Genomic DNA, 27,117 nt, shown 5'->3' with positions numbered 1-27,117 from the left:
TCCAGTTGAGCTATTTCAAATCCTAAAAGATGAGGCTGTGAAAGTGCTGCACTCAATATGCCAGAAAATTTGGAAAACTCAGCAGTGGCCACAGGACTGGAAAATGTCAGTTTTCATTTGAATGCCAAAGAAAGGCAATGCCAAAGAATGCTCAAACTACCACACAATTGCGCTCATCTCACACTCTAGTAAAGTAATGCTCAGAATTCTCCAAGCCAGGCTTCAACAGTATGTGAACTATGAACTTCCAGATGTTCAAGCTGGATTTAGAAAAGGCAGAGGAACCAAAGATCAAATTGCCAACATCTGTTGGATCATCGAAAAAGCAAGAAAGTTCCAAAAAAATATCTACTTCTGCTTTATTGACTGTGCCAAAGCCTGTGACTGTGTGGACCACAACAAACTCTGAAAAATTCTTAAAGAGATGAGAATACCAGACCACTTGACCTGCCTCTTGAGAAATCTGTATGTAGGTCAAGAAGCAACAGTGAGAACTGGACATGGAACAACAGACTGTTTGCAAATAGGAAAAGCAGTACGTCAAGGCTATATATTGTCACCCTGCTTATTTAACTTACATGCAGAGTACATCATGAGAAACGCTGGGCTGGATGAATCATAAGCTGGAATCAAGATTGCCGGGAGAAATATCAATAACCTCAGATATGCAGATGATACCACCCTTATGGCAGAAAGCGAAGAAGAACTAAAGAGCCTCTTGATGAAAGTGAAAAAGGAGAGTGAAAAAGTTGGCTTAAAGCTCAACATTCAGAAAACTAAGATCATGGCATCAGGTCCCATCACTTCATGGCAAATAGATGGGGGAACAGTAGAAACAGTGGCTGACCTTATTTTTTGGGGCTCCAAAATCACTGCAGATGGTGACTGCAGCCATGAAATTGAAAGACGCTTACTCCTTGGAAGCAAAATTATGACCAACCTAGGGAGCATATTAAAAAGCAGAGGCATTACTTTGTCAACAAAAGTCCATCTAGTCAAGGCTACGGTTTTTCCATGGTCATGTATGGATGTGAGAGTTGGACTATAAAGAAAGCTGAGTGCCGAAGAATTGATGCTTTTGAACTGTGGTGTTGGAGAAGACTCTTGGGAGTCCCTTGGACTGCAAGGAGATCCAACCAGTCCATCCTAAAGCAGATCAGTCCTGGTTGTTTATTGGAAGGACTGATGTTGAAGCTGAAAGTCCATTACTTTGGCCACCTGATGTGAAGAGCTGACTCATTTGAAAAGACCTTGATGCTGGGAAAGATTGAGGGCAGGAGGAGAAGGGGACGACAGAGGATGAGATGGTTGGATGACATCACCAACTCAATGGACATGGGTTTGAGTGGACTCCGGGAGTTGGTGATGGACAGGGAGGCCTGGAGTGCTGCGTTTCATGGTGTCGCAAAGAGTGAGATGCAACTGAGCGACTGAACTGAGCTGAACTTAAAGGACTATCTTCAACCTGGACTGCAGGACCCTTATCAGGTGCTCTTAACTACCTCATGCACAGTGAAACTGACAGAAATCGACTCTTGGATTAATTTCCACTCACAAAAGGCCCCATGCATTGGACTGCCCTATAGAGAGGATGGCTGACCTCAAAATCACCTTTAAACAATGCTCAGAGGAGAGATGACACTCACAGCAGGATGAGAAGAAGATGACATTAGAAGTAGACAGCTTGCCCAAGGTCCTTGAGCTGACTCATATGATGATTTATAATGTTTTCTTGTCTTCTTGAAACTTTGCGCATGAATGAAATGTTTTTCTATCATAGGCATGATCCTATGTCGGGCTTCCCTGATAGCTCATTTGGTAAAGAATCTGCCTGAAATGCAGGAAACCCAGGTTTTATTCCTGGGTCTGGAAGATCTACTGGAGAAGGGACAGGCTATCCACTCCAGTATTCTTGAGCTTCCCTGGTGGCTCAGTTGGTAAAGAATCTGCCTGCAATGTGGGTTCAATCCCTGGGTTGGGAATATACCCTGGAGAAGGGAAAGGCTACCCACTCCAGTATTCTGGCTGGAGAATTCCATGGACTGTATAGTCCATGGTATGGGAAAGAATCAGACATGACTGAGCTACTTTTACTTTGATCCTTTGTTAGTTTTAACAATCAGTCCAGTTGCTGGGTTTGTAGCCAGTTACCTGTGTGTAGTACTTCTGGGTTACCTTGGGGGATTTCTCCACTCCTGGGCTCTAACTCATTGGCCTCAAGAAAATAATTAAATTTAAAAAAATTATAGTCCTTTTTAGGTCACTATTGATATTACTAGGTGGGATCTCCTCACCCATCAAATTAATAATACCTGCTTTGACCTTGACCATAACTGTGAGTTTTTCTCTTTCACTCAATTTCAATCAGAGTAACAGGCAAAATTTTAGCCGAAAAATTAAACCTTGCACAATTAGGGGATGGATTTATGTAGTTAACCCAGGCTATGGTAATTTAAGCTTAAAAGCTCCTCTGTGTTGGAAACAATTAAATTATACTAAAGATTATCAGTCTAGTAACATTAGGAAAGTAAGCTGGGTGACTATGGGCAATGCCAATACATAATTTTCCTTAAAGATAAGAACTAGTACAGAACTGACCAAGTCAGGTCGTACTGGGGATATACTGGGCTACACCTAATGGGAGTTCTTGACTTAAATTCTTCTTTATGACCTTAATAATACTGCTAGTTATATTATTTTCTATGCTGCCTGTTTGAGAAACTTGCTGTTTCTTACATTACCAAATGTGTGACTGAGCCTCTGATAAAATGATGATATGTAGTTCCATATGAGATCAAGAATTGTAACAGTGTAACTCTAGATATGGGGAGAAGCAAAAGAGGAAATATTTTCCTGGACCATAAGAGGCTTATTAAGGTAGGTGGTCCAGAGAATTGTGCTACTCACAAGGCCTAGTCCAGTAATACCACATTGAGTATCCTATTAATGAAATCTTCCTCAGACCTGAGAATGAATATTCCTAGCACTTTTGGACAAAATGATCATGAAATGCCCTCCAAATCATGGTCGTATTTATGACCCTGAAGGGGTCAGCCAGCTGGAAGCTGGCACTTGCCATCTACCTCTCCAAAGGTTAAATCATGGCCACTGCAGCTGCTGACCTTCAACATCCCCTAAAAGGAGTTCAGGGTGGAGATCAGAATGAGGAACTCTGTGCTCTGGAAGAAACTGAGAGAACAGGCCTTTAGATAGATATTTTCAGGAGAAGATTTTATGAGTCCCAATTCTTGCATTTTCTCATACCTAGAGAAACACTAACATCATTGATGGTGATATCTGCTTTGGCTATTAAGGAGAAAATTACAATTAAAAGTCAAAATGGAGTAGCTGTGATCCCAACAGTCAAGGAAATAATTAGGTGACACTATGGTTGTGATTTCAGACAAGTTCTTGTATTGCTAAGGACTTGAGTTTTCTGAGGTGTATCAGACTTGAGATGCCACTAGTCACTCTCAAAACAATGCCTGCTAGCAACTGGTGACTACAACCTTACCTTTTAAAGGCCTCCTCTTGTAACTATTATATTTTTAGACAGTGGCATTGCTTTGAAACATATGTTAGAAAAGGAAACACATGTGTAGTGACAAATAGCACCTGTTATCTCTGTGTTAATAGCACATCAAAAGGTAAAACCTGCTTAGATAAAACTAGACAACTGGCTACTTGGCTACAAGTCTCCCCAAAGCACCAGATCCAGACTGGGTTTCAGACTTATTCCCCTGGAAAGAAATGACATCTGTTTTGTCTATTAACATTCAGGTTGTCCAACTACTTCTAGCTAGGTTCTTTATACCTACATCAATCACACTGGGCTAATAGAAGAGAACATAAAAACTGTACATATACATGCCAAATGGTTCCATTCCTTTGGACAGGGTGACCCAAGTGCTTACTCTACTTGGACCAGGATCAAAATTGCTATGAAATGTAACCTGGTTCTCACTCCTGCTTGGGCCCCTGGTTACAGTAATTCTTTTACTGATCTTTGGCCTCTGCCTTCTTAATCTACTTGTCTAGTTTGTTCTTTCTAAGGACACAATGATTTCCCAGATCATCTGATGGTGATGCAGAGATTTGGCCACCCCTTGCAAAAGATCCTGCTGGAATAATAACAGAAGTCATCCTGGGCCTCTTAACAAGACAGGGCGAGAGCTCTGTGATCCCAACTAGGTAGGGTCTGCAAGCCCCTTGCCAGCCTGAAGAAGCTACAGAAGACAGACCTTTGTCCTTCATCTTCCCAATAAAGATTTCTTGGGGTTCATATCTCTTGGGGGGGATTGGAGGCAGAAGAGAGTTAGGATCCAGGCTGAACACTTTCTCCCCTGTAGACAGAAACTCCATAATAGCAGAAACTCCCTAAAAGCAAAGTGATGGAGGAGGCTGAGCCCTGCCCAGATAAGAGATAAAAGGCCACTTATTCCTCATTTGTTTTTTTAAACATAGAGATTTATTAAGAGGAATTGGCTCACGTGATTATGCAGGCTGAAGAGTCCCACAGTCTTCTCCTTGCAAGCTAGAGACCAAGGAAACATGGCAGTGTAATTCCTGCCTGAGTCCAAAGAACTGAGAGTCAGGAATAATGATGACATAAGTTCCAGTCTGGGCTTCCAGTTCAAGATGATGGAGTAGAAGGTCTTGTGCTCATCTCTTCCTGCTAGTGTTGGAGGGTCTCCTGTGAGGTGTGGGTCAGCAGAGGTCCACCACAGGGACAGGGGCACTGGCAGCAGTAGTCCTGGAAGGTCTCCCTTGGCGTAAGCCCTCCTGGAGGCTGCCATCAACTTTGCCATCCATATATTCCTCATTTTTAAAGTTAAAGTGACCTCTCTGACTACACATGTGCAGCAAGGCTCCTTGAAGGTCAAGAGAGAGGGGGTGTCACCTCATAGTAAGTAATGTCAACTACCCCTAGGCCTCTTCACTAGAATCCATCTTGGCTAAAAGATGTGGACACACACATGAGGACCCTGAGAGATATCAAATACGAACTCAGGACCAGGCCAAGGAAGATGATTGACCAAAGGAAACCTCGAAGAAATGCCTCATAAAAGTGATTCAAACTACTATGGGGAGTGACTCTCTTCCTGAGCCCAGAATATGTGTCTATTCACACATATTCTTTTTTTTTACTTTCTAGTAAACATTTTACTTGCTTCACTGCTTTCTGTCTCTATGTGGAAATTCATTTCTACACATCTGATGGGCTAGTAGGGCCTCACCACTGGCCACTGTCCCTGGTGGTCTAGTGGCTAGGATTCAGTGCTCCTGCTGCCCAGACTCAGTCTCTGGCTGGAAACTGAAACCCCGATTCCAGCTGCTGCAGGCTGAGGCCACCTGAGATCAGGCAGAAGTGACTTCAGGAAAACCTTTCTGAAGCAAGATAAAACCAGACTTTGTTTCTACTTTGTGCCTGTGGTGAGCTATTACTATCACAGTACACTGGTATGTTTCCAGAAAAATGACTTCTGTTTGTTCCAAGCCTGACAATGTGTCCCTGGCAACAATGACATTGTTAAAAAGGATATAGTTAATGAAAGTTTGAACTGTATTGATAACGTTCCTTTAGTTCAATGGGTGTTTTTTGAAACTGCTAACCCTCCCAACCTTCCTTCTCCTCAACAAAAGTGGGTGGGAAGGGTGTTGTTGTTGTTTAGTTGCTAAGTCATGTCCGACTCTTTTGCAATTCCATGAGCTGTAGCCTGCCAGCCCCCTCTGTCCATGGGATTTCCCAAGCAAGAATACTGGAGTGGATTGCCATTTCCTTCTCCAGGGGATCTTCCTGACCCAGGGATCGAACTCGCATCTCCTACATTGGCAGGCAGATTCTTTACCACTGAGCCATTAGGGAAGCCCTGGATGAAGGGTTAGCTGTTACAAATGACACCCATTGAACTTAAAGGGATAGCGTGAAGACAGTTCAAAGTCAGATTGAGGTTAGACATGGAGGAATGCCCTGCTCCCTTCTCTTCTGACAGGGACTTGGTCTCATTCAGTCCAGTTTCCAGAGCTGTGTCCTTTTCACTCTTCTTTCCAAATCCACCTCCATGTGAGCTTTCCATCTCCGCCTAGGTTCTGGTTTGAACGAGCCATTGATTGATTTGTGGGATCTGGCGTGCAGATGCAAATGCAAGTTTTCTCTAGAAGTGTTGGTGGCAATTGGATCCTTTTCTGATTTGCATTCTCAAGGCCTGCAGGTTCTCAGAAAACCACATCTTCCAGGCAGCCTGGTGAAGGTTATTTTTAATCTCAGATATAAATGAAGTCCATAATAGTTCTTAAAATGGAAAGAGCTTTCATTTGCAAGGCAGAGGATAGAGAGAAGAGTTATTAGTTTAGCAAAAATCTGGATCCAAAAAGGAGATAAAAGACTTTGGGGATTGAGAGAGCTTTGGTTTCAAGAGTAAGATATGAGGCAGACAGATTTAGAGGTCATTGACTTTTTGAGGGTCTAATTAAATGATGAGAATGGAGGAGTTTGCTCAGGGAGTGAGAAAAAAGTGCAACATGGACCTGCTTTGGGCTTTCAAGCATCTGGAGTTCTCTTTCAAAGTCTCATTATAAATCATCCCCATTTCTAATATCCGCAATGCCTTCTGAGGGTCCGTGTCATCTATTCTCATCACTTCTCAGCCTCTTGTTCCTTGCCTCTCACTGATCCTGGGCCCTGCCTGGAGATGACTTTATTCCAGATTCTAGTCCAGGGTTTGGAACTGGTTTATGTGCAAATGTATGCACCGTGAGGAATATGTGAAATCCCAGATGAGCTCCCCCAGGAAGTAGGAATGAATTTTAAAATTTGCAAATCGAGTGTGTGAAAAAGCAGCTTACATTTTAAAAGTAATTGGTTTAATAGTCAAGTAGTCCCCTCCGCCCCCATGCACCTGGTGGATGAAAACATATTTCTGAGAAAATGCACTCATGGCATGTTATTCTCATCCCACTCAAGATACTCTCTCCTGCTTTGAGCCTGGCTGCTAGTTAAAGGTAGAAGGTGGTCTCCAAGTAAATGTCCAGTCACCTGCTTATCCTTCCCATCTGTGGAGTTGCTACCTGCACCCTCTTTCCTCTGACAGTGACACCTATGTCCAGTATGTCACCTTTTCTTGTCCCTTGAGCTGGCCCCTTCTCTTGCTCATTCTCCTGGCACTAGTAGCTCCATCTTTGTGTTCAGCTAGGTTTGTTGCATGGAATCCCATTGCTTGATGGCTGGGAGAGTGTCTCCATGGTGATACAGGCACAAGACTTCAGGGAATCAGCCACCATGCCTTCTTATATACTTGGCAGGCAACTTACAGTTGGCTGGGTGGCCTGCATTCTGCTTTTATGTTTTCTCCCTTTGTTCTTAAGCTCCTATGAGATAACGCCTGAGATAATGGTGAGGGACATACACATCGTCCTGGAGAGCACATGCTAAGAGGTCCCATATGGATGTTTTTCTTTAAGGAAAACATCATTTAACTAATGACTTAATTTATGCATAAAACTTCTCATCTTCAGCCCAGTAATCAGCTTTCATGAATTTAAGCTTTCTGAAAATTTGTTATGAAACTACTGAGAAAAGGGAATTGGGAACTGCCACTGTTTCATCAACTTAAAGGGTCGATAAACTTTCCCAAGAAGGAGCAGTGTCACAAAATGGAATTAGCAGGTCTGTTAACAGGTGAGAAAATGCTGGCATAAAACAAAAACAAGGGAAGCTTGTTATCAATGGACTTAGTGCTCCAGTTCAAAAATATCCTCAGAAATTTCATGTAGAAAACCAGTTTGGAGGCATTTTATGATCCAAAATGAAGATTTGGGCAATACAAGATTGTCCATGATAATATATTGTAGACATCAACGCTTAAACTGCTGAAATATGCTTCCAAGTTCTTGTATAATAAAAACACTTGTTGAAGGTTTCCAATTTTAAATGTTAGATCAAACAGATGCATTTGCCCCCCTCCCCACTTCCTTTTGAGACTTCATTTGGGGAAAATTCTTAATAATGAAGAGAGAGGAGTGGGGATGGCCAACAGTAGACGAGAGATTTCATCCAGTTTCTTGGATGTGGATCGTCAGTGAAAAGGTACTGTAGGCAAAGTGGGGAGAGGATGCTCAGAATTTCAACACAGTGGACCTCTGAGGATGTGGTGGCTGACCATCTTGCCAGATCCAGAACCCTGGATGTGGGGTTCCCAGCTTTGGATAGTGAGGCATGGTGCACACCAGAGGTATCATTGAAATTTTGTCTGCCAGGTAGCTGCTTCAGTGCTCCCTTCCAACCTTTCCCTACCACTGCACACAGAACCATTGGCAGCCCCCATACTGACAATTATATTCTAGAGAAATTGAATACATTTCTCAGAACCTGAGCTTCTAGTGCTGGTGTTGGCACATAGATTAAATCCCTTCTTACTATGATGTTTTAGAGTTCCAGGCTGATGTCAGATTACTCCCTCTCATACCTAAAAGAAAAGCCACTTGTCAGAAGCCAATTCTGACAAACTGGATGGATGACCCAGTTACAAAGCAGAGCTCTCCATTAGACTTTCTATTCAGGAGACTGTCCTGGGGAATAACATTTCTTATGCAAAACAGCCTTTCATTTTCCCTCATGAATTAGCAATCAAGGATTATCAGAAATAGCAAAATCCACAGCTTGAATGAGAAGACCAAGATAAAGTTTCAGAACAGACCCCTGAAGGAATAAAGATCAAAGAACTCCTTCCTAAAAATGCAAACTTCTATCCTCAGAGAAGGCAGAGAAAATATAGTATTCATAAAATAAGAAGATGATGCTATTGAACATGAAAATAAACTTTTAGAAATTAACAATGTGATTTAAAATTGCATTCAGTTAATCTATGACTTCAGTAAAAATAATATGAAGTCAAGATGATTCCTCTGAAAGCAGAGCAAAAATCAGTGATGAAAATGAGAACAGAAAGGGTAAGAGACACAGATGTTTAATCCAGGAGGTCTAGAATCTGACTGAATGGAATTTCAGGGAGCAAGATTAGAGAAAATGAAGAGGAAGCAATTATTTTTTAAAAATAGAAGGTTTTTTAGTGCTGATCAAAGACATGGTATCTTGATTGACAAGCCCTGAATTGAGTCTTCCATAATTTTCACCAAATGGAACATTTGATACTGCCTAAGCCAGGATCATTCTCTCCTCTTTCTCATTAGAAGTTCTCTGGTTTTCTTTAGAGTAAAAGCATGCACAGTTAAAAATAATTTCTTCTGCAGATTTCCTGGGGGAGCGTATCCACATACCCAGTTTTGCCTGTAATGTAGAGGAGATAACTCAATGTCGTAGCCATCCTTATGACCATGAATGGGAGGTTCAACAATGTGATAAGGGTGGGTTGGAGAAGAAGCTAGAAGGATCCAAGCTTTTTAATCACTTCCTGGGGTGTTTTCTCTAGCCTCTAGACTTGGTGTTATGTTAGAAGCATTAGTCATTATATGGTTGCTTTCTGTTAAATCCAGATGTAGTGCCCTGCTAGTGAGTCTCTCAGGACAAGAAGAAGATCCTGAAAACTTCTAGAGAAAGAAAATAAATGCAAAAACCTACAAAGGACAAAGGCACATGTTGCCTGGTTTCCAGTTAGTAACAATGAATACTCACAGATAATGAAATTTCTTCCAGGTACTTAGGGGACATAATTTTAGGCTGAGACTTAATCAAACTACCAATCAAGAATGAGGGCAACAAACAAACAAAAACGCAAAACCAGAAAAAACCAACCAGAAACATTTCCAACCATTCAAGGACTGAGAGAATTCACTTTTTTATGGTCAGCTTTCTAAGGAAGTGACTTGAGAATGTGTTCTAATACCAGGAGATTGAGAGTTAGGGGGATTGAACAGACATTGTTTAAGGGTACAAACTTATAATGAGTAGTAAATAAACCCTAGAGATCTAATGCCCAGTATAGTGAATATAGACAACAATTTTGTATCATAATCATTAATCTTATGAAGAGACTAGAATTTAGTGATTCCAGCTGCTAACAAAAGAACAATTATGTAACATGAAAGATGTGTTAATTATTGCTACAATGGCAATCATATTACAATATATAAATGTATCAAGTTAACATGTACATCTTAAGTTGACACAATGTTACATGTCAAATATATTTCAATTAGAAAAAGAGTAAGACATGAGATCTAGGAAGCAATTGATGGTTATAACAAAGACATTCAGTGAAAGAATTTCCAATGATGACAGATGTGAGTTCAGGTTAGGAACCATTTGTTGAGAATGGAATAAGAGGATGAGAGACTTTGAGGGAGCTACTTCTGGAGGAAAAAATGGGGAGGATTACATCTAACTGATAGTAACATGGTCCAGTCATGTTCCTTCCTGGACACTTTCATGGTGTCAACAAAAATCCTGTTAGTAATAGCTTTTAAGGACGGCATGTGTGAGGAATGCTGGCCAGTGCAGCCAAGTCTTCGGCCCAGTGAGGATACCCCTGAGGTGTCCATGTTTATAGATGGTCCTCTAGACTGGTTGTGAAATGGGGGAGGGTAGTTCACCCTTTTTTCTCTCAGGAGAGCAACTCTTTCCATTCTAGGTCATGAGCAATGACTCAGTCTAAAGTTTAGACCTGCTCTGAATAGCTTTGAGTGATCTGTAGCATTTCTTTAATGGCTTGAGAGTTTCAAGGTTTTTATTGATTTTGCTCTTTACTTTTATTTTTCTCTTCTTACATGCCCATGGCTGTTGAAGTTCAGAAAATGGGACCCTTGGGAAAAGCCTCTGCTTTTACCTGACATGAAAAAGAAATAGTGCCTCTATTTCAGAAGTAATTTAACCTAGTTCTTTGCAAAATAGGAAGAGAAGGTGTAATAAGTTTTATTTGGTGAATTTATCTTGGAAATTCTGGAGATTGGTGATTCAACTTAGATGCAACCCCAGATATGGCTTTTTAAAAAAATAACAAAATGGCTGTCTTGTACCATTCATTACCATGTATAAATTATCTTAATTACTGTTCTGGACTCCTTTGTAAAATCAGCATTATTATCCCTCTTATTTTATAGATTCCTTTCCTTGTTTAGTTGCTCAATCATGTCCGACTCTATGATCCCATGGACTGTAGCCCGCCAGGCTCCTCTGTCCATGGGATTTCCCAGGCAAGAATACTGGAGTGGGTAGACATTTCCTTCTCCAAGGATCTTCCCGAAGTTAAAATTTAGAAAGGTTAACTGTTTGATCAAGGATAAACAGGCTATTTTTACCATTCCTTACACTTTCCACACTTGTGGGTATTTTGTTGTCATTGTTGCTACTATTGTTGCTAGCTAATCCAATTTTTAAAAAGATTCAACTCAGTTTTCTTCTTTGAGCAGTCTTAATTGCTGTTTCCTCAGATTTTGTTTTCAGTTGATTTTTTCATCTCTAGTTTTTTACATGTATCTTTGTCTATCCTTTTCAACTTGACTGTAGGTTACCCTTGCTCCAGCGCCGAGTAAAAGAAATTCTTTCTGTTAAAAAACAGCACACAATATGGGGCATGAGCCTTTATCACAAATGTTCTGGAAATGAGAGCTAGCTTTCCAGGGCTTGTCATATTGACAATGATGGTAAATTAGAAACTTTTTTTTTTGTATAACTCAGAGAGATGTTTTCCATTTTAGATTTATAAGTGTCTACTGAAAAAAATCCATAGCCTAGAAGATGAGAGTTGGGCTTCCTCAGTGGCTCAGTGGTAAAGAACCTGCCCGCCAGTGCAGGAGACACGGGTTTGATCCCTGGTTCTGGAAGATCCCATGTGCTGCTGATAGCTTATGGTGAACAGTGTCGGATTCATGATCCCTGAAGAAGATTTAGCTTCGGGACCAGGGGCCAGGCTTGATCACTCAAGAGCTTTTGTGTAGCAGAGTTTTATTAAAGTAAGAAGAGGGACAGAGGAAGCTTCTGACATAGACATCAGAAGGGGGAGAGTGCCCCCCTCGATAGTCTTATCAAGGCCTTATATACTTTTACTAGACCCATTCCTACAACATACATCTTAAATTAAGAAGATTAGAACTAACAATAGAAAGGTCTCACCAGACCCACTCCCATAATGTACATTTTAAGATGACAGGACTAGTCAGAAGGTTCTCAAGAAGGAGAAACATGTCCTCAGCAGGATACATTGTTGTTATATAATCCTTAGTACAGAGTATAAGCTGAGTTGCTTTGTTGTATAATCATCAGCTCTGGGCTTAAAGAAAAAAAAAAATTGTCCTTTTCTTCTCCTTGACAACTCTAGACCCCTATCTCCTCCTCAAGAGCCCCAGACCCCTTTCTCCTCCTTGGGGACCCTGCACTTCTTATCAACCTACCTAGGAATTGACTCTCTCACTGCAGAGCAACTAAGCCTGTGTACCACAACTATTGATCCTGCATTCTAGAGCCTGGGAGCCACTACTGAAGCCTGCATACCTGGAGCCTGTATTTAGCAACAGGAGAAGCCACTGCAATGAGAAGCCCGTGCACTGCAGCTAGAGAGTAGCCCCCACTCACTGCAACTAGAGAAAAGCCCACTCAGCAACGAAGACCCAGCACAGCCAATAAATAAGTAAATAAATACAATTATTTTTAAAAAAACTTTAAAGAAATAAATAAAAGTTGAGAGTTATGTTTTTTTCGGCAGCAAAACTGAAAACTTAAGCCTGGGACACAGCTTAACTCAGAAAGACTGCTTCTAAGAGATGGTGAGGGAGCCAGGGTATATAGCAGTGCTTGCAACAAAAACAGGTCAGAGCATCAAAAGATTACTGTTGATTAAAGAAAAACAGATATCTCAAGTTAAGAAATTTAACACTTTTCTATGAATATGCAGGAGTCTGGGTTCACTGAAATCATTCTTCTGACATGTACCTCAGCTATCTGGGGCCAGTATCCTGTGCTTTCTCAGCCTGAGTTTTTTCAGGGTGCATTGTTAGACAATGGTTGCAGTGTCTAATGGTTTGATGGTGGACTTCGTGTTTTCATCCTGAGTTCCCTTAGGGCTCACCATTGGGGTGACCATAATGTGATGGCTTGCTGGCTGCCACATCTTTTGTTTACCAATATGGCAGGCAATATTTTTCATTCACATAAGCAAACTCCACCTAGGGCTTCCCAGGTGGTGGTGTGGTATGGTGGTTTAGTTGCTCAGTCATGTCTGACTCTTGGGCCCCATGGACTGTATGTAGTCCGCCAGGCTCCTCTGTCCATGGGAATCTCCAGGCAAGAATAGTGGTGTGGGTTGCCATTTCCTTTTCCAGTGGATCTCCCTGACCCAGGGATTGAACCCAGGTTTCCTGCATTGCAGACAGTTTCTTTACCGACTGAGCTACCAGGGAAGCCCCCAGGAAGTCCCAGGTGGAGCTAGTGGTAAAGAACTTGCCTACCAATGCAGGAGACATAAGAGATGAGACATAAGAAATGCCAGGCTGGATGAATCACAAGCTGGAATCAAGATTGCCATGAAAAATATCAACAACCTCAGATATGCAGATGATAGCATTTTAATGGCAGAAAGCCAAGAAGAACTAAAGAGTCTTGATAAAACTTAAAACTCGACATTCAGAAAACTAAGATCATGGCACCTGGTCCCATCACTTCATGGCAAATAGATGGGGGAAAATGGAAAAAATGACAGACTTTATTTTCCTGGACTCCAAAAGCACTGTGGATGGTGACTGCAGCCATGAAATTAAAAGACGCTTGCTTCTTGGAAGAAAAGCTATGACAAGCACATTAAAAGGCAGAGACATCACTTGCCAACAAAGATCTGTCCAGTAAAAAGTATGGTTTTTCCAGTAGTCATGTACAGATGTGAGAGCCGGGCCATAAAGAAGGCTGAGCACTGAAGAACTGATGCTTTTGAACTGTGATGTTGGAGAGGACTCTAGAGAATCCTTTACAGTAAGGAGATCAAAAGGAGTCAATTCTAAAGGAAGTCAACCCTGACCATTCATCAGAAGGACTGATGCTGAAGCTGAAGCTCCAATACTTTGGCCACCTGATGAGAAGGGCTGACTCCTTGGAAAACATCCTGATGCTGAGAAAGACTGAAGGCAGGAGGAGAAGGAGACAGCAGAGGATGACATGGTTGGATGGCATCACTGACTCAATGGACATGAGTTTGAGCAAACTACCAGAGATAGCAAAGGACAGGAAAACCTGGCAGGCTGCAGTTCATGGGGTTGCAAAGAGTCGGACACGACTTAGCGAGAGCAACAACATACAAGGAAAAACTTCCCTTCTCTTCCTGTCTGCCAGCCACACACAATTAACTTCTTTGAAAGAAAATAATGTTATTAATTTCTTAGTAAAATCTTCCAGAGGGAATTTATATAGGAAAACACACACACATTCAAGTATTTTAAAAAAATACCCTTTTAAATATAAATTATGGTAGAGTAAAGGCACTGGATTTTGAATTTGTTTTTTAGCCCTGATGAGACTTTTGGAAGCAGTTCCATATCCACATATAAGTACCTTCATGTCTTTCTTTTCTCTTCTCCTTACCCTCTGTTCTTTCTTTGTATGGATGTCTATTGAGGGACATTTTGATTTTTACTATTTTTTTCTATTATAAAGAATATTGCAACAAATATTACTTTTTGTATGTTTAAGTATATTTGTAAGATAAATCCCCAAATAAAATTGCTAAGTAAAATATGTACCTCCATATGTTTTCTTGTTACCATTTCCTCTTCTTTGTTTATTTAAAATTAAATAAATTATTTTTTAAAATGAAAATTTATTGAAATGTGACTTTCTTAAAAGTACGTTTTATTGGAGTTTAGTTGCTTTACAAGGCTTTGTTAGTTTCTACTATACAGCAAAGTGAATCAGCTGTATATGTATATACATGTATATTCGTATATCCCCTCTTTTCTGATTTCCTTCCCATTTAGGTCACCATGGAGCACTGAGTAGAGTTCCCTGAGCTATACAGTAGGTTCTCTTTAGTTATCTATTTTATATTTGACATATAACATAGTGTAAATTTAAGGTGTGCTACATGTTAATTTGATACATTTATAAATTTCAATATGATTGTTATTGTAGCAATAATCAGTACCTCTGTCACATTACATAATGATCCTTTCTTTTTAATGCTTGGAATCATTAATTTCTAGTCTCTTAGCAAGTTTAATAATTACAGTATAATATTGTTGTCTTTATTCACTACTGTGCATTAGATCTCTAGGACTTACTACTCCTTGCAAATTTGTATCCTAAACAATATCTATTTTAACCTTCTACTCCCTATCTTCTGCTAACCACCATTTACTCTCCATTTTATACAAGTTTGGCTTTTTTTAGATTCCATATGTAAATAATATCATAACAGTACTTGTCTTCCTCTGCCTGGCTTACCTCATTTTGTATAATATCTTCAAGGTCCATTCATGTAGTTGCAAATGGTAGGATGTCTTTCTCATGACTGATGTACCTTCATAATGTTCATAGGTCTTGTTAAAGTGTGTTTGAAGAAGTAGCAATTAACACTTCCATCAATTTGTGAGATTGCCTGGTCCCTGTAATCACCAGCACAGTGTGTTACCAAACTTTTTGATCTTTGCTAATCTGATTAGTGAAAATTAGAGTACGGTAGTCTTAATTTCTCACTTTTTATAAGTTATGTTCATGACTGAGCATCATAAACCTTAATTTTTTTTTTTAGGTTTTAGAAAGCAATTTAATAAAATTTGAAATAAACATCAAGATGTTAAGTTAAAAAAAAGTTACAAAAATGTATATTAAGTATAAATCCAATTTTGTTCAACCACACATATATACATTTAAAAATATTAGCAAAAATTGTCTCTGGGTTGAAGGATAATGAGTGATTTGCAGTTTTTATTTCTATACCTTTGTGTATTGTTGTTAAGTCACTCAGTCGTGTCCGACTCTTTGCGACCTCATGAACTACTGCACGCTAGGCTTTCTCTGTCCTTCACCATTTACCAGAATTTGCTCAGACTCATGTGGATTGAGTCAGTGATGCCATCCAACCAATTCATCCTCTATAATCCCCTTCTCCTCCTGCCTTCAACCTTTCCCAGCATCAGGGTCTTTTCTAATGAGTCACCTCTTTGCATCAGGTGGTCAAAGTATTGGAGCTTCAGTTTCAGCCTCAGTCCTTCCAATGAATATTCAGGATTGATTTCCTTTAGGATTGATGAAAAAAATAAAAATAAAAAAAAACCTTTTAATTGAAGTGTTTATACACAAATACACATATACATTTACAGCCACTTAATTTTTTAAACTCTTTATTGAAGTTGCATTGTAACTCAAACTAAAAATAAGTAATTTTCACAACTAAAAATATGTAACTTGCACCCAGATCATGAAATAAAATATTACCATAGTATTAGCACCCAGAAGTCCCCTTTACTTCTTTCCAGACAATAGCCACCCCACATATCCTGTCTTAAAATTGCAAAGAGTAGTTTTGGTAGTGCTTACATTGTTAAAAATGCACTGTTACATCTATCCTCTTTTGCATCTGTGTTTATGAAATTTCATTTTTGTGATTTATCTGAATTTCTTCCAGTACTATGCAGTGGTTCACTGTGTATGAAAATGCAATGAACTTTATTGGGAAACAGTTTGGGAGTGTTGTCTGTAAAAGCTGAGGATAGACATGTTCTCTAACTGTGAAATTTCACTACTAATTATATGTTGAACAGAAATGTACTCATGTGTTCAACATGTATATTTTGAAATTGGATATCGAAAAATAGCTCTTAGAATTTTGAGTACCACATACAAATTCGTGATTATGATCTGCTTGTAATATCTCCTTTTGCCTGGATTTATTTATTTAAAGAATTTTAAATTTTATTTAAACTTAAAAAACCCCAGTTCACCCATTTTTCTCACCCCACCTTCCCCACTTCATGCAACCACCAATTTGTTCTCTGTATGTATGTTCACAAAGGAACATTCTTTCTATTGAAACATTAGGAATGCTGGAGAAAATTTGTAGTTCTGTAGATTTGCTAAGGGGAAGGTGAAGGAATGACTTCCTAATGACTTTCTTCTATCAAAAAAAGAAAATGTGAAGGCAACTTCATCAGATGAGAATAAGGCAGAGAGATGACAGACTGGATGTTCAGGACTGAGGAAAAGAAATGAGCTAATCATTGTGAGTAGTTAATGGAGACCTCTTTAGGGAAATACGGATGGAAATGTCCAATGATGTTACTCATTTGAGGCTGAAGAGCATGAATCTGTAGAAACGTAACTTCATCCAGTTATGTGATATCTAAAGCAATAGCAGGCTACTTAGAAGTAAATATGGGGTGTTAAACAGTTGGGTTCACCTAGATGTACCATTGTTCCACATGATGGGGATGAAGATTCATGATGGCAAACAGGGGCCAGGAAATTAAAAGTGTTTAATATGGTTTTATAACTCATTTATAGAAGAATATTGGGGAAAATTTCAAACATACCCTGAAATAGACTAGTATAAAGAACCACCTGAGTCCTTGTTTGAAAAAACTTATCAACATATGATGCATCTAAACCTCTCTACTCCTTTATCCTCTGCTAAATGATTTCAAAGCAAATCTCAGATATCATTTCGTTTCACCTGTAAATGCTGAAAACATTTTTAAAGATGTGGGTATGATTAACCAGTAATCCAAACTGATATGAAGGAAAGTGAAGAGGAGGGGCCAATAGAAGGACAGAGAATCTAGCCATGTCTGTGGATTGAAAGCTGATGACTCTCCATAGGAGCCCTTGAGCTAATAAAGTGAAGAATAAGAGGGAGTGATAGGAGTGATAGGAAATTTTTAATTTATCATTATTGATGTCTGTATTTTTAATAAAAATAAACAGAGGTTCAATCAACTAATTAAGATACATAGTTCTTTCCCATTTCCCAAATAATTTCCCTAGTTCTCTTTGTAATTAAAGTGAAAGTGAAAGTCACTCAGTCCTGTCCAACTCTGCAACCCCTTGGACTGTATAGTCCATGGAATTCTCCTGGCTGGAATACTGGAGTGGGTAGCTGTTCCCTTCTCCAGGGGAATCTTCCCAACCCAGGGATTGAACCCAGGTCTTCCACATTGCAGGTGAATTCTTTACCAGCTGAGTCACCAGGGAAGCCCAAGAATATTGGAGTGGGTAGCCTATCCCTTCTTCAGCGGATCTTCTCGACCCAGGAATTTACCTGAGGTCTCCTGCTTTTCAGGCGGATTCTTTACCCTTGAAATTAAAGAAACAACATAAATCTTATAATTTTAAAATTAATGCACACAAGTTCTAAGTAGTTCAAACAATGGAAAAAGGTTAAAATTGAGTGCAAATATTTCATTATCCCCAGACACCCGATGTCACTATTCAGAAATCGTATGTTAAATCATTTTTGGTACATCCAATGGCACCCCACTCCAGTACTCTTGCCTGGAAAATCCCATGGATGGATGAGCCTGGTAGGTCCATGGGGTCGCTAAGAGTCGGACACGACTGAGTGACTTCGCCTTCACTTTCTAGAAACATTTTATATATATATGCATTATATTCCATTAAAACACATAAATGGAATCATAAAATATCTGCTTGTGTTTTGAACTTAACAATGTATTGGTGATATTTTCATTTCATGACACAGTCATTTGTCTCATTTTAAAAATACATGTGTATCCTTTTCAGAGGTATGATTTTTCTCATTGGTGAATAGTCCTACAGTGATAATCTTCCTGCAAATATTTCTTCACTTGTATGTATATGACCAAATCTTTGGGGAAAGTTCTTAGACAATAATTTTTAGGTTGAATGATACTTTGTTGTTTAATTGCTAAGTCGCGTCTCTTTTGTGACCCCATGGACTATAGCCTGCCAGGCTCCTGTCTATGGGATTTCCCAGGCAAAAATACTAGAGTGAGTTGCCATTTCCTTCTCTGGGGGATCTTCTCGATCCAGGGATTGAATCTGGGGGTCTCCTGCATTGGCAGGCGGAGTTTTTACCACTGAGGTACCAAGGCAGCCCTGAAAGATATTTTATGTATTATTAATTCTGATTCAGTTCAGTTCAGTTCAGTCACTCAGTTGTATCTGACTCTGTGACCCCATGGACTGCAGCATGCTAGGCTTCCTTGTCCATCACCAATTCCTGGAGCTTGCTCAAACTCATGTCCATCAAGTTGGTGATGCCATCCAACCATCTCATCCTCTGTCATCCCCTTCTCCTCCTGCCTTCAATCTTTCCTAACACCAGGGTCTTTTCCAGTGAGTCAGCTCTTTACATCAGGTGGCCAAAGTATTGGAGCTTCAGCTTCAGCATCAGTCCTTCCAATGAATATTCAGGACTGATTTCCTTTAGGATTGACTGGTTTGATCTCCTTGCAGTCCAAGGGACGCTCAAGAGTCTTCTCCAACACCACAGTTCATTAATTTTGATAAATATTCCAAATTACTCAGATTATGTTTTTAGAGGATGGAGATAAAATGCATTTCCAGATGTTACTCAGAAAGCTTCCTGAATAATCTAAATCTGTTTAAAAGACATGTGGATGGGGAAGGAGAGAAGTTGCCAGAAGTTCAAGTTGCAAAGCCTTGCTTTATTTTGGTGGCTACATCAACTCAGGCTCATCAGAATCACCTGGAGAACTGAACAAATTGCCTAAGTTCCAACCCTGGAAATCTTGACTTCATTGATTTGGGACCAGCCTGGACACTGGTATTAAAAACAATTTCCTCTAGAGATTCTGATGTGTGGCCAATGTCCACAGTCACTGCTTCAGATGAAGGGGGTGGGGTAGAAATGGAAGACTCAGGTGAAGAATTTGTCACTGGCACTAAGATTGTGCCCATGAAGCAAAAGAGAGAAATGAAGATCCACCTCCAATACCAAAAACACACCGAGTGAAAGGATCAGATCAGGTCTGGGGAAGAAAGAAGGTAGGAAAAGAGAGGTCTAGATGAGGAAAAGGCAGAGCTGGTTGGGGTAGGTGCTTTGAGTGTGAATCTTAGGGTCTACTTTTTAAAATAAAGGTGGACTTGAGCCTGAAGCCTCTTCCAGGCTCTTTTCAGCCCCCGGTTGTCCTGGATCAGTAGAATGGAATGGCCCACAGGGTAGGCAGCCATGATGATTTTGCACAAAATATTCCAGGGACTATTGATGTCAAAGAAGTTGGACATGTAGAGAAAGAGAGCAAATACGTTGAAAATATAGAGAATGAGAAAGTAGCTGATGGCTCTGATGGCCCCCAGGTGAGCCTCCATACTGGGGTCCCTGGAGCCAGTGGCATTGCTTTTCATGTGGAAGGTGTGTCTTTTGAGAGAGATGATCAGCAGGGTGGCTGCCAGGATAAACATGATCAGAGGGATGAAGAGTCCCAGGTTAAGGAAAAGAACCAGGTTGATCACAGTGGCCTCCACGAAGGACTTTTTCTTAGTGGAGTTGAAGGAGGGGAGAGAAAAAGGATTGTTACAATTCATAGTATCGATGCTTTGGAAGAGCACACTCTGGCCCAAGGAAACAAACAGTGAAAGCTGCAGAAGCCAGGGCATCAGTCTGGAAATTCTCCACTTCAGCTTGAGGAAAAGAGGGTAGGAGAAATCCGCCACCTTCACGAAGTAGAAGAAGCTGAGCCAGGCAGCAAACCAGAGGCTGCAATGATTTAAGAACATGAAACATCCTTTGAATGTATGATACACAATGTCGTCGTTATAAAACTGTGGGGATGTTGAGCTTAAGGTAAGTTCTAGCATCATGAAGCTTTGTAGAACTATTCTGGATACACCCAGGAAAAGCAGGATCTTGCCACTGGTGGAGAGTACCTTATTGTGAATCCATTCAGCTGTGTTTATCGCCACAATGAACCCATTTGCGAGGATACCAAGGATGCATTCCGTGCCGATAATTATTAATATCAAAGTGACAAGAGATGGTGACAGATCATTTTCTGAGGAACTGCAGGTTTGGGTCATCCTGAGGGGTTGCTCTTCTTCGATGTCTGGAGGAAAATGTCTCCTTAGCGCTTGATGTGCGGGCCTGTGATAGCTCCCACCCATCATGTCACAAGAGGAAGCAGTTGATTCAACATTTCCAAATCTACATCATTTGTTTATTTTAAAATTCTAAATCTGGAGCTGCAAATGATGGAAGGATTTGTTTCCTGTCCCCTCCCAAATATTTTTGGATGTGCTGGTGTGTTATTTGAATCGTGGGGCCCAGGGGAGAACTTGAGAAGACTCTCCTTTATAAATCACTAACACAGAATTGAGAGCTGTGTTTCTTAATAGCTCCAGTTAAGTCAACCATCTGTTCGCAAAGTCCCTGTTTCACTGTTTCACTTGTGACCTCAGGGAACTGATTGAAAATAATAATAACTTCAAATATTTATATCTATCTCTGTCTATATATATAGTTCTTATGTGCTAGGCACTGTCCAAACGCTTTCATATATATTATGAAATTTGAACCTTACAACAGCCCTATGAAGAATGTACTTTTATTATCTCCATTTTGCAGGTCAGGAAACTAAATAACTTGTCCAAAGTCAAAGAGGGAGAGAGAGAAGGAGAGAGAGCTGGGATTCAAATCCAAGTCCCATGGCCCCAGAGGCCCTGTTCCTACTCACTATGTTACACTGCCTACATGTGTGGATCCTTTTGTGTGCACCAAAGGCTAGATGCAGGGTTGTCTTAACTATGATGTTTTATCCTGATGGTCTTTTGTGGTGGCCTCACTACCTAAGGAAAGAATAATTGAGTTGAAAAAAACCTCACCTATGAGTTGTTTTTTTTTTTTTTTTTTACTACTCAGAACGCTTTGGACACTTCTGGTCACTAAACATGTGTGGTTTTTTCCCCCTCCATAGTAAACAGTTCTGCAACACCAGCTGGGTGTCCTACAATTTAACTCAGTTCTGACACACTCTACCTGGACATAATGTCAGATCCACAGGTTAAGGGCTCAGTCCCAGAAGACTGTCCTCACTTCAGATGCCCATCCCAAGTACAGGTTGTCACCCATACTTGTGTCTTATTGGTTCTAAGTTAGAGTTATGACCCCCTTTTTGGGTTCAGTTGTTGAAGTGGCTTACAGAACTCAAGAAAACAGCTTATTTACATTTATCAATTTATTATAAAAGGATATGATGATAGATGAACATCCAGATGGAAGAGACACATACAGAGAGGTTGAGGACCTGGGGCACGGAAGTTCTGTGCCCTCTTTGGGGTGCCACACCCCCCAGCACCTTGTATGTTTTCTAACTTGAAAGCTCTTTGAACCCTGTCCTTTTGGGGTTTAATGGGGCCTTTGTTGCATAGGCACAAGTGATGAAATCATCGACCACTGGTGATTGATTCAACCTCCAGCCTCTCTCCGTCCTGGAAACCAGACATTGGGACCGGAATTTCCAACCTTGTATTCGCAGTTTGTTCCCCTGGCAATTGGTGCCCATTCTGAGGGTGTGTTCCAAAAGTCACTTTGTAACATAGCAAAAGACTGTTTTTTAAAAGTATTTTGATTTATTTGGCTGTGCGGGGTCTTTGTTGTGGCATTCAGGCACTCAGGGTCTTCTTTGTTGAGGCATATGGGATCTCTGTTTAGTTGTGGCATGTGGGTTCTAATTCTCTGACCAGGGATCAACCCAGGGCCCCCTGCATTGGGAGCATGGAGTGTTAGCCATTGGACCACCAGGGAAGTCCTATCAAAAGACATTTTTGTTGATCTTGTCACTTAGGAAATTCCAAGGGTTGTAGGAATTCTGTGCCAGAAAAGGGGATAAAGACTGGTGTATTTCTTATTATAAATCACCATATTACAATAATAAAGCCAGAAGACACTGATTTTCAGAGACAGTTTTTTACAGAGGCCAATGTTTTTACACAATAAATGACTTGAGAGATAATAAATCTATTTATATACGAATGGTTGCACACACACACTTGTATGCAAACAAACACATGTTTATCTTTCACCTTAAACAAATTACTAGGAAAATGAGGATTGAAGGAAGAGTTCCTTGTTCCTTTACAAGGTAGGCAAATCACCAAAGGGTGAAAACAGCACCGCAAGTCATGTAATCTGTTTTTGGAATTTTGAAACCAAAAGAGATGAAGAAAAGAATCACTTTTATCTCGGGGAAGTTGTTTCTGATTTTAAAATGTGAGCATGGTACACGGGATGATAAAATGGATTTCTAAACTCAGAATCAGTTAACTTTTATGAGTGTACATAACTACAATAGTGAAGTAATTCCAGTAAAGAGAAGGTTGATGGGTGAGATGTCTCTGAAAATGTTCATCATGATTAGTTTTCCCTTTACTCAGGACTTCATTATTTATTTGTAATTTTAATTTTTGTTTGTTCTTCGTCCTTGTTGCTGTGCACAGGCTTTCTCTAGTTGCGGAGAGGGGTGGTACTTTCTAGTCCCAGTGCATGGTCTTCTCATTGCAGTGGCTTCTCTTATGCAGCACATGTTCTGGGCACATGGGCTTCAGTAGCTGCAGCACATGGGCTGAGGTTCTCCGCAGCATGTGGGATCTTCCTGAATCAAGACTTGAAACTGTGTCTTTTGCAGTGGCAGACGTATTCCACTGTGGTGGTGGTGGTGGTTTAGTCACTAAGTCGTTTCCGACTCTTGCGACTCCATGGACTATATCTTGCCATGCTCCTCTGTCCATGGGATTCTCCAGGCAAGAATACTGGAGTGGGTTGCCATTTCCTCCTGCAGCTTATTCACTGTACCACCAGGGAAGTCCAGGACTTTTTTAAACAAGGCAAAGAATTTCAGAAAGTTTTCTGCCCTGATTGATAGTTTTAGGCATGTTGTTATGAATTTTACCATCGCATCTTTACATCTCTATTTCTGAACTCTTAAGTGCTTTCCTTGAATACAATGTCATAAACAACTGCTACCCTGCTTGTTTCCATCCACTTGTATAAGTAGGTCTGTAGCATCTTGGGACCTTCTATTTGGTTTTCAAGAAACTTTTTCTTGTCACCGATTCTCTTCCTCTTCTGCTGACCCAGGTTTCCAAGAGCGTGAGGGATAATGGAAAACAGTCTCTGAAGAGTTTAATGCCACTCTTATCATTTGTTTTGCTCATTACTGTATTAAAAAGTAAGGTTCAAACTGAATAAATTTGGAAATGGAATTGGCTCTACTCAGTGATTTATGAATCAGGCAGCAAGTAGAAAGAAGCTCAGAGAAGCTGTACAAAATGGAAGAATTTTATAGGCAGAGGGGCCAGGAAAAGGAAGTTTCTGGATAAGAGTGGCATGTTTCAGATAAGGTCATCTTTCTTTGGATGGAAGGTGGGGAATCTATCAGGTATGTTACCTCACTAGTGCTGATTGATTGGTTAAAGGTCACGTTCCTGAGAGGCGGACTTAATATCTAAAGTCTCAGTTTGCTGATGTAGGACCTAGCACACTCCATTTGGGGATTGTTTCTTTTTAAACAACTGTATCTCATTCCTAGCTCCTAACAGAGACCCTTACCCCCAGTACATGGATACTTGCTGGTGAATGAATGACCAGACTAGTGAGTTCAGAATTTCAGGGAAGTTCTTGATACTGAAAGACAGGCAGAGAAACAGTAGTTCTACCACCTGTTAAGTCTTGAACTCTTGCAGGTCTGATGCCCAAATCAAGCGTGGGAACAGGAACAGTGAGACTGAGAGAAAACACAGCAGTTCTTTGTGTTTCTGTGAGAGAAGCACCAGTGGGAGGCAGAGAGGACAAAGGAAGGACACAGGACTGGAGTGACCTCAGCTTGGGGGCTGGGTTTCACAGTGTTGGGTCTTGCAGAGTGGTAGTGGGCAGGAGCAGGGACCATGCACACCATCAAAGGCATGTTTAATTTAATTTTTAAAATTGAAGCATAGTTGATTTACAATGTTGTGCCAATCTCTGCTATCCAGTAAAGTGACTCAGTTATGCATGTACAGGCATTCTTTTTTTTTTAAATATTCTTTTCCATTATGGTTTATCACAGGATATTGAATATAGTTTCCTGTGCTATACAGTAGGCCCTTGTTGTTTATCAGTCCTATATATAATAGTTTACATTTGCTAATACCACACTCCCACTCCTTTGCTCCCCGACTCCCTTCCTCTTGGCAACCACAAGTTTGTTCTCCGTCTGTGAGTCTGTTTCTGTCTTGTAGATAGGTTCATTTATGCCATATTTTAGATTCCATATATAAGTGGTATCATATGGTAAATGTCTGTCTCTTTTTGATTTACTTCACTTAGTATGATAATCTCTAGTTGCATTCATGTTGCTGCAATCATCAAAGGCATTTTAGAAGAGGCTGTATTTGCCATACCTTCTGGCAGCATTGATTCCTGCAACGGAAAGAAGAATAAATTTTTTTTTTGGTTGCACCATGCGGCATGCAGGATCTTAGTTCCCTCACCAGAGATCGAGCCCACACCTCCTGCAGTGGAAGTGCTGAGTCTTAACCACCAGACGTCCAGGGAAGTTCCAAGAATATTGTTGATGGGAATTCCCAGGGGTAATCTGAAGTGGGGTGAAGTAACATTTCTAAGTGAAGAGGTGATCTTTTAAAGTAGTACTGGTGGACCACTATCTAAATGGACATCCACTTTGCTAAATATATCCTGATACATTCAAGTGTATTTCTAGCCATGGAAATCTGATGGAGAAAACTGAACCATTAGGTATTTTTAGAGAATGACTTTAAAAAGTCCAGTTTATTTGGTTATATTTTTTACTGATTATTTTTTAAAATTTATTTTTAACTGGAGGACAGTTGCATTACAATGTTGTACTGGTTTCTGCCATACATCAACATGAGTCAGCCATAGGTATATGTATGTCCCCTCCTTCCTGCACCTCCCTCCCACCTCCTACCCCATCCCACCCCTCTAGGTTGTCACAGAGCACCAGGTTGAGCTCCCTGTGTTTTATAGCAACTTCCCACTAGCTATCTATTTTACTTAACTTATTATTTTGAAGTAGTTTTTGATGTAGAGATGCCTTATAAAGATGGTCCAGAGAATTCCCATCTACCCTTCATCCAGCTTCCCTAATGCTCACATCTTATATAAATAACCATGGTATAGAGCCTAATTACAGTACTGTTAGCTAAATTGTAGGCTTGATTTGGATTTTTCCAGTTTTCAACTAATGTTCCAAGATCTAATTTAGAGTACTGCATTGCCTTTGGTCATTATGTTTCTTTAGTTTCCTCCAGTCTGTAATAGATTCTTGGTCTTTCATTTTTTTTATGACCATGACAATTTTGAATAATACTGGTCATGTATTTTGTAGAGTATTTCTTTATTTGGATTTGTTTCACATTTTCTCATGATTAGCCTGGAGTTGTCTAACCTGCTCACCCAACCCAATCCCCAAGTCTCTAACAACCACTACCTTTTCTGCCCCAATATTTTGCTCTTCTTAGATGCCATATAATTGAATTTGTACACTATATAGCTTTATGAGTCTGACTTCTTTTGCTTAGTGAAATGTATTTAAGATTTAACCATGTTGCTGTGTGAATTGATAGCTACATTTATTGTTGAGTAGTATTTCATGGTCTGGATAAACCCGTTTTTTTATCTATTGAATATTTTCTCTGTTGAAGGACATCTGAGTCACAATTTTTGGCAATGCTAACTGATAAGCCTGCTATCAACATTCACATATACATGTGTATATTTCATTTGGGTAAATTCCTTGGGCTTCCCTGGTGGCTCAGATGGTAAAGAATCTGCCTGCAATTTGGGAGACCCAGGTTTGATCCCTGGGTTGGGAAGATTCCCTTGAGAAGGGAATGGCAACCCAATGTGTAGTAGTATTTCATCATGATTTTAATGGGCACTTCCCTAATGACTAGTGATGTTGAACATCTGTCTATACACTAACTGGACACATGTATACCTTCTTTGGACAAGTGTTCACAGATTTCTGCCTGTTTAAAAAAAATTGAGTTGGTACCTTATAGTTGAATTTTAGAAATTCTTTATGTATTCTGGTTATAAGTTCTCTATCACCTATGTGCTTTGCAAATATTTTCCCTCAGTCCATGGTTTAGCTTTTCATTCTCTTAATAATGTCCTTCACAGAATGAAAGTTTTACATTTTGATAAGTTTCAATTAATTTTTATA

General features: G+C 40.1%; 1 protein-coding gene across 1 annotated transcript; it reads right to left on the bottom strand.

Annotated features, from left to right (window-relative positions):
* Positions 1-18,929: 18,929 nt before the first annotated feature.
* On the bottom strand, positions 18,930-26,346 carry TAS2R39 (taste 2 receptor member 39). Its single transcript, XM_081533214.1, has one exon. It carries the CDS (start codon positions 21,038-21,040, stop codon positions 19,997-19,999), a length of 1,044 nt encoding a protein of 347 aa, XP_081389340.1. The 5' UTR covers positions 21,041-26,346; the 3' UTR covers positions 18,930-19,996.
* Positions 26,347-27,117: the final 771 nt, after the last annotated feature.

This window comes from Giraffa tippelskirchi, chromosome 10 (assembly GCF_054371585.1).
Source record: "Giraffa tippelskirchi isolate mGirTip1 chromosome 10, T2T-mGirTip1v1.2.pri, whole genome shotgun sequence".
NCBI classification, from domain to species: domain Eukaryota; kingdom Metazoa; phylum Chordata; class Mammalia; order Artiodactyla; family Giraffidae; genus Giraffa; species Giraffa tippelskirchi.
This window is presented reverse-complemented; position numbering and strand designations above follow the sequence as displayed.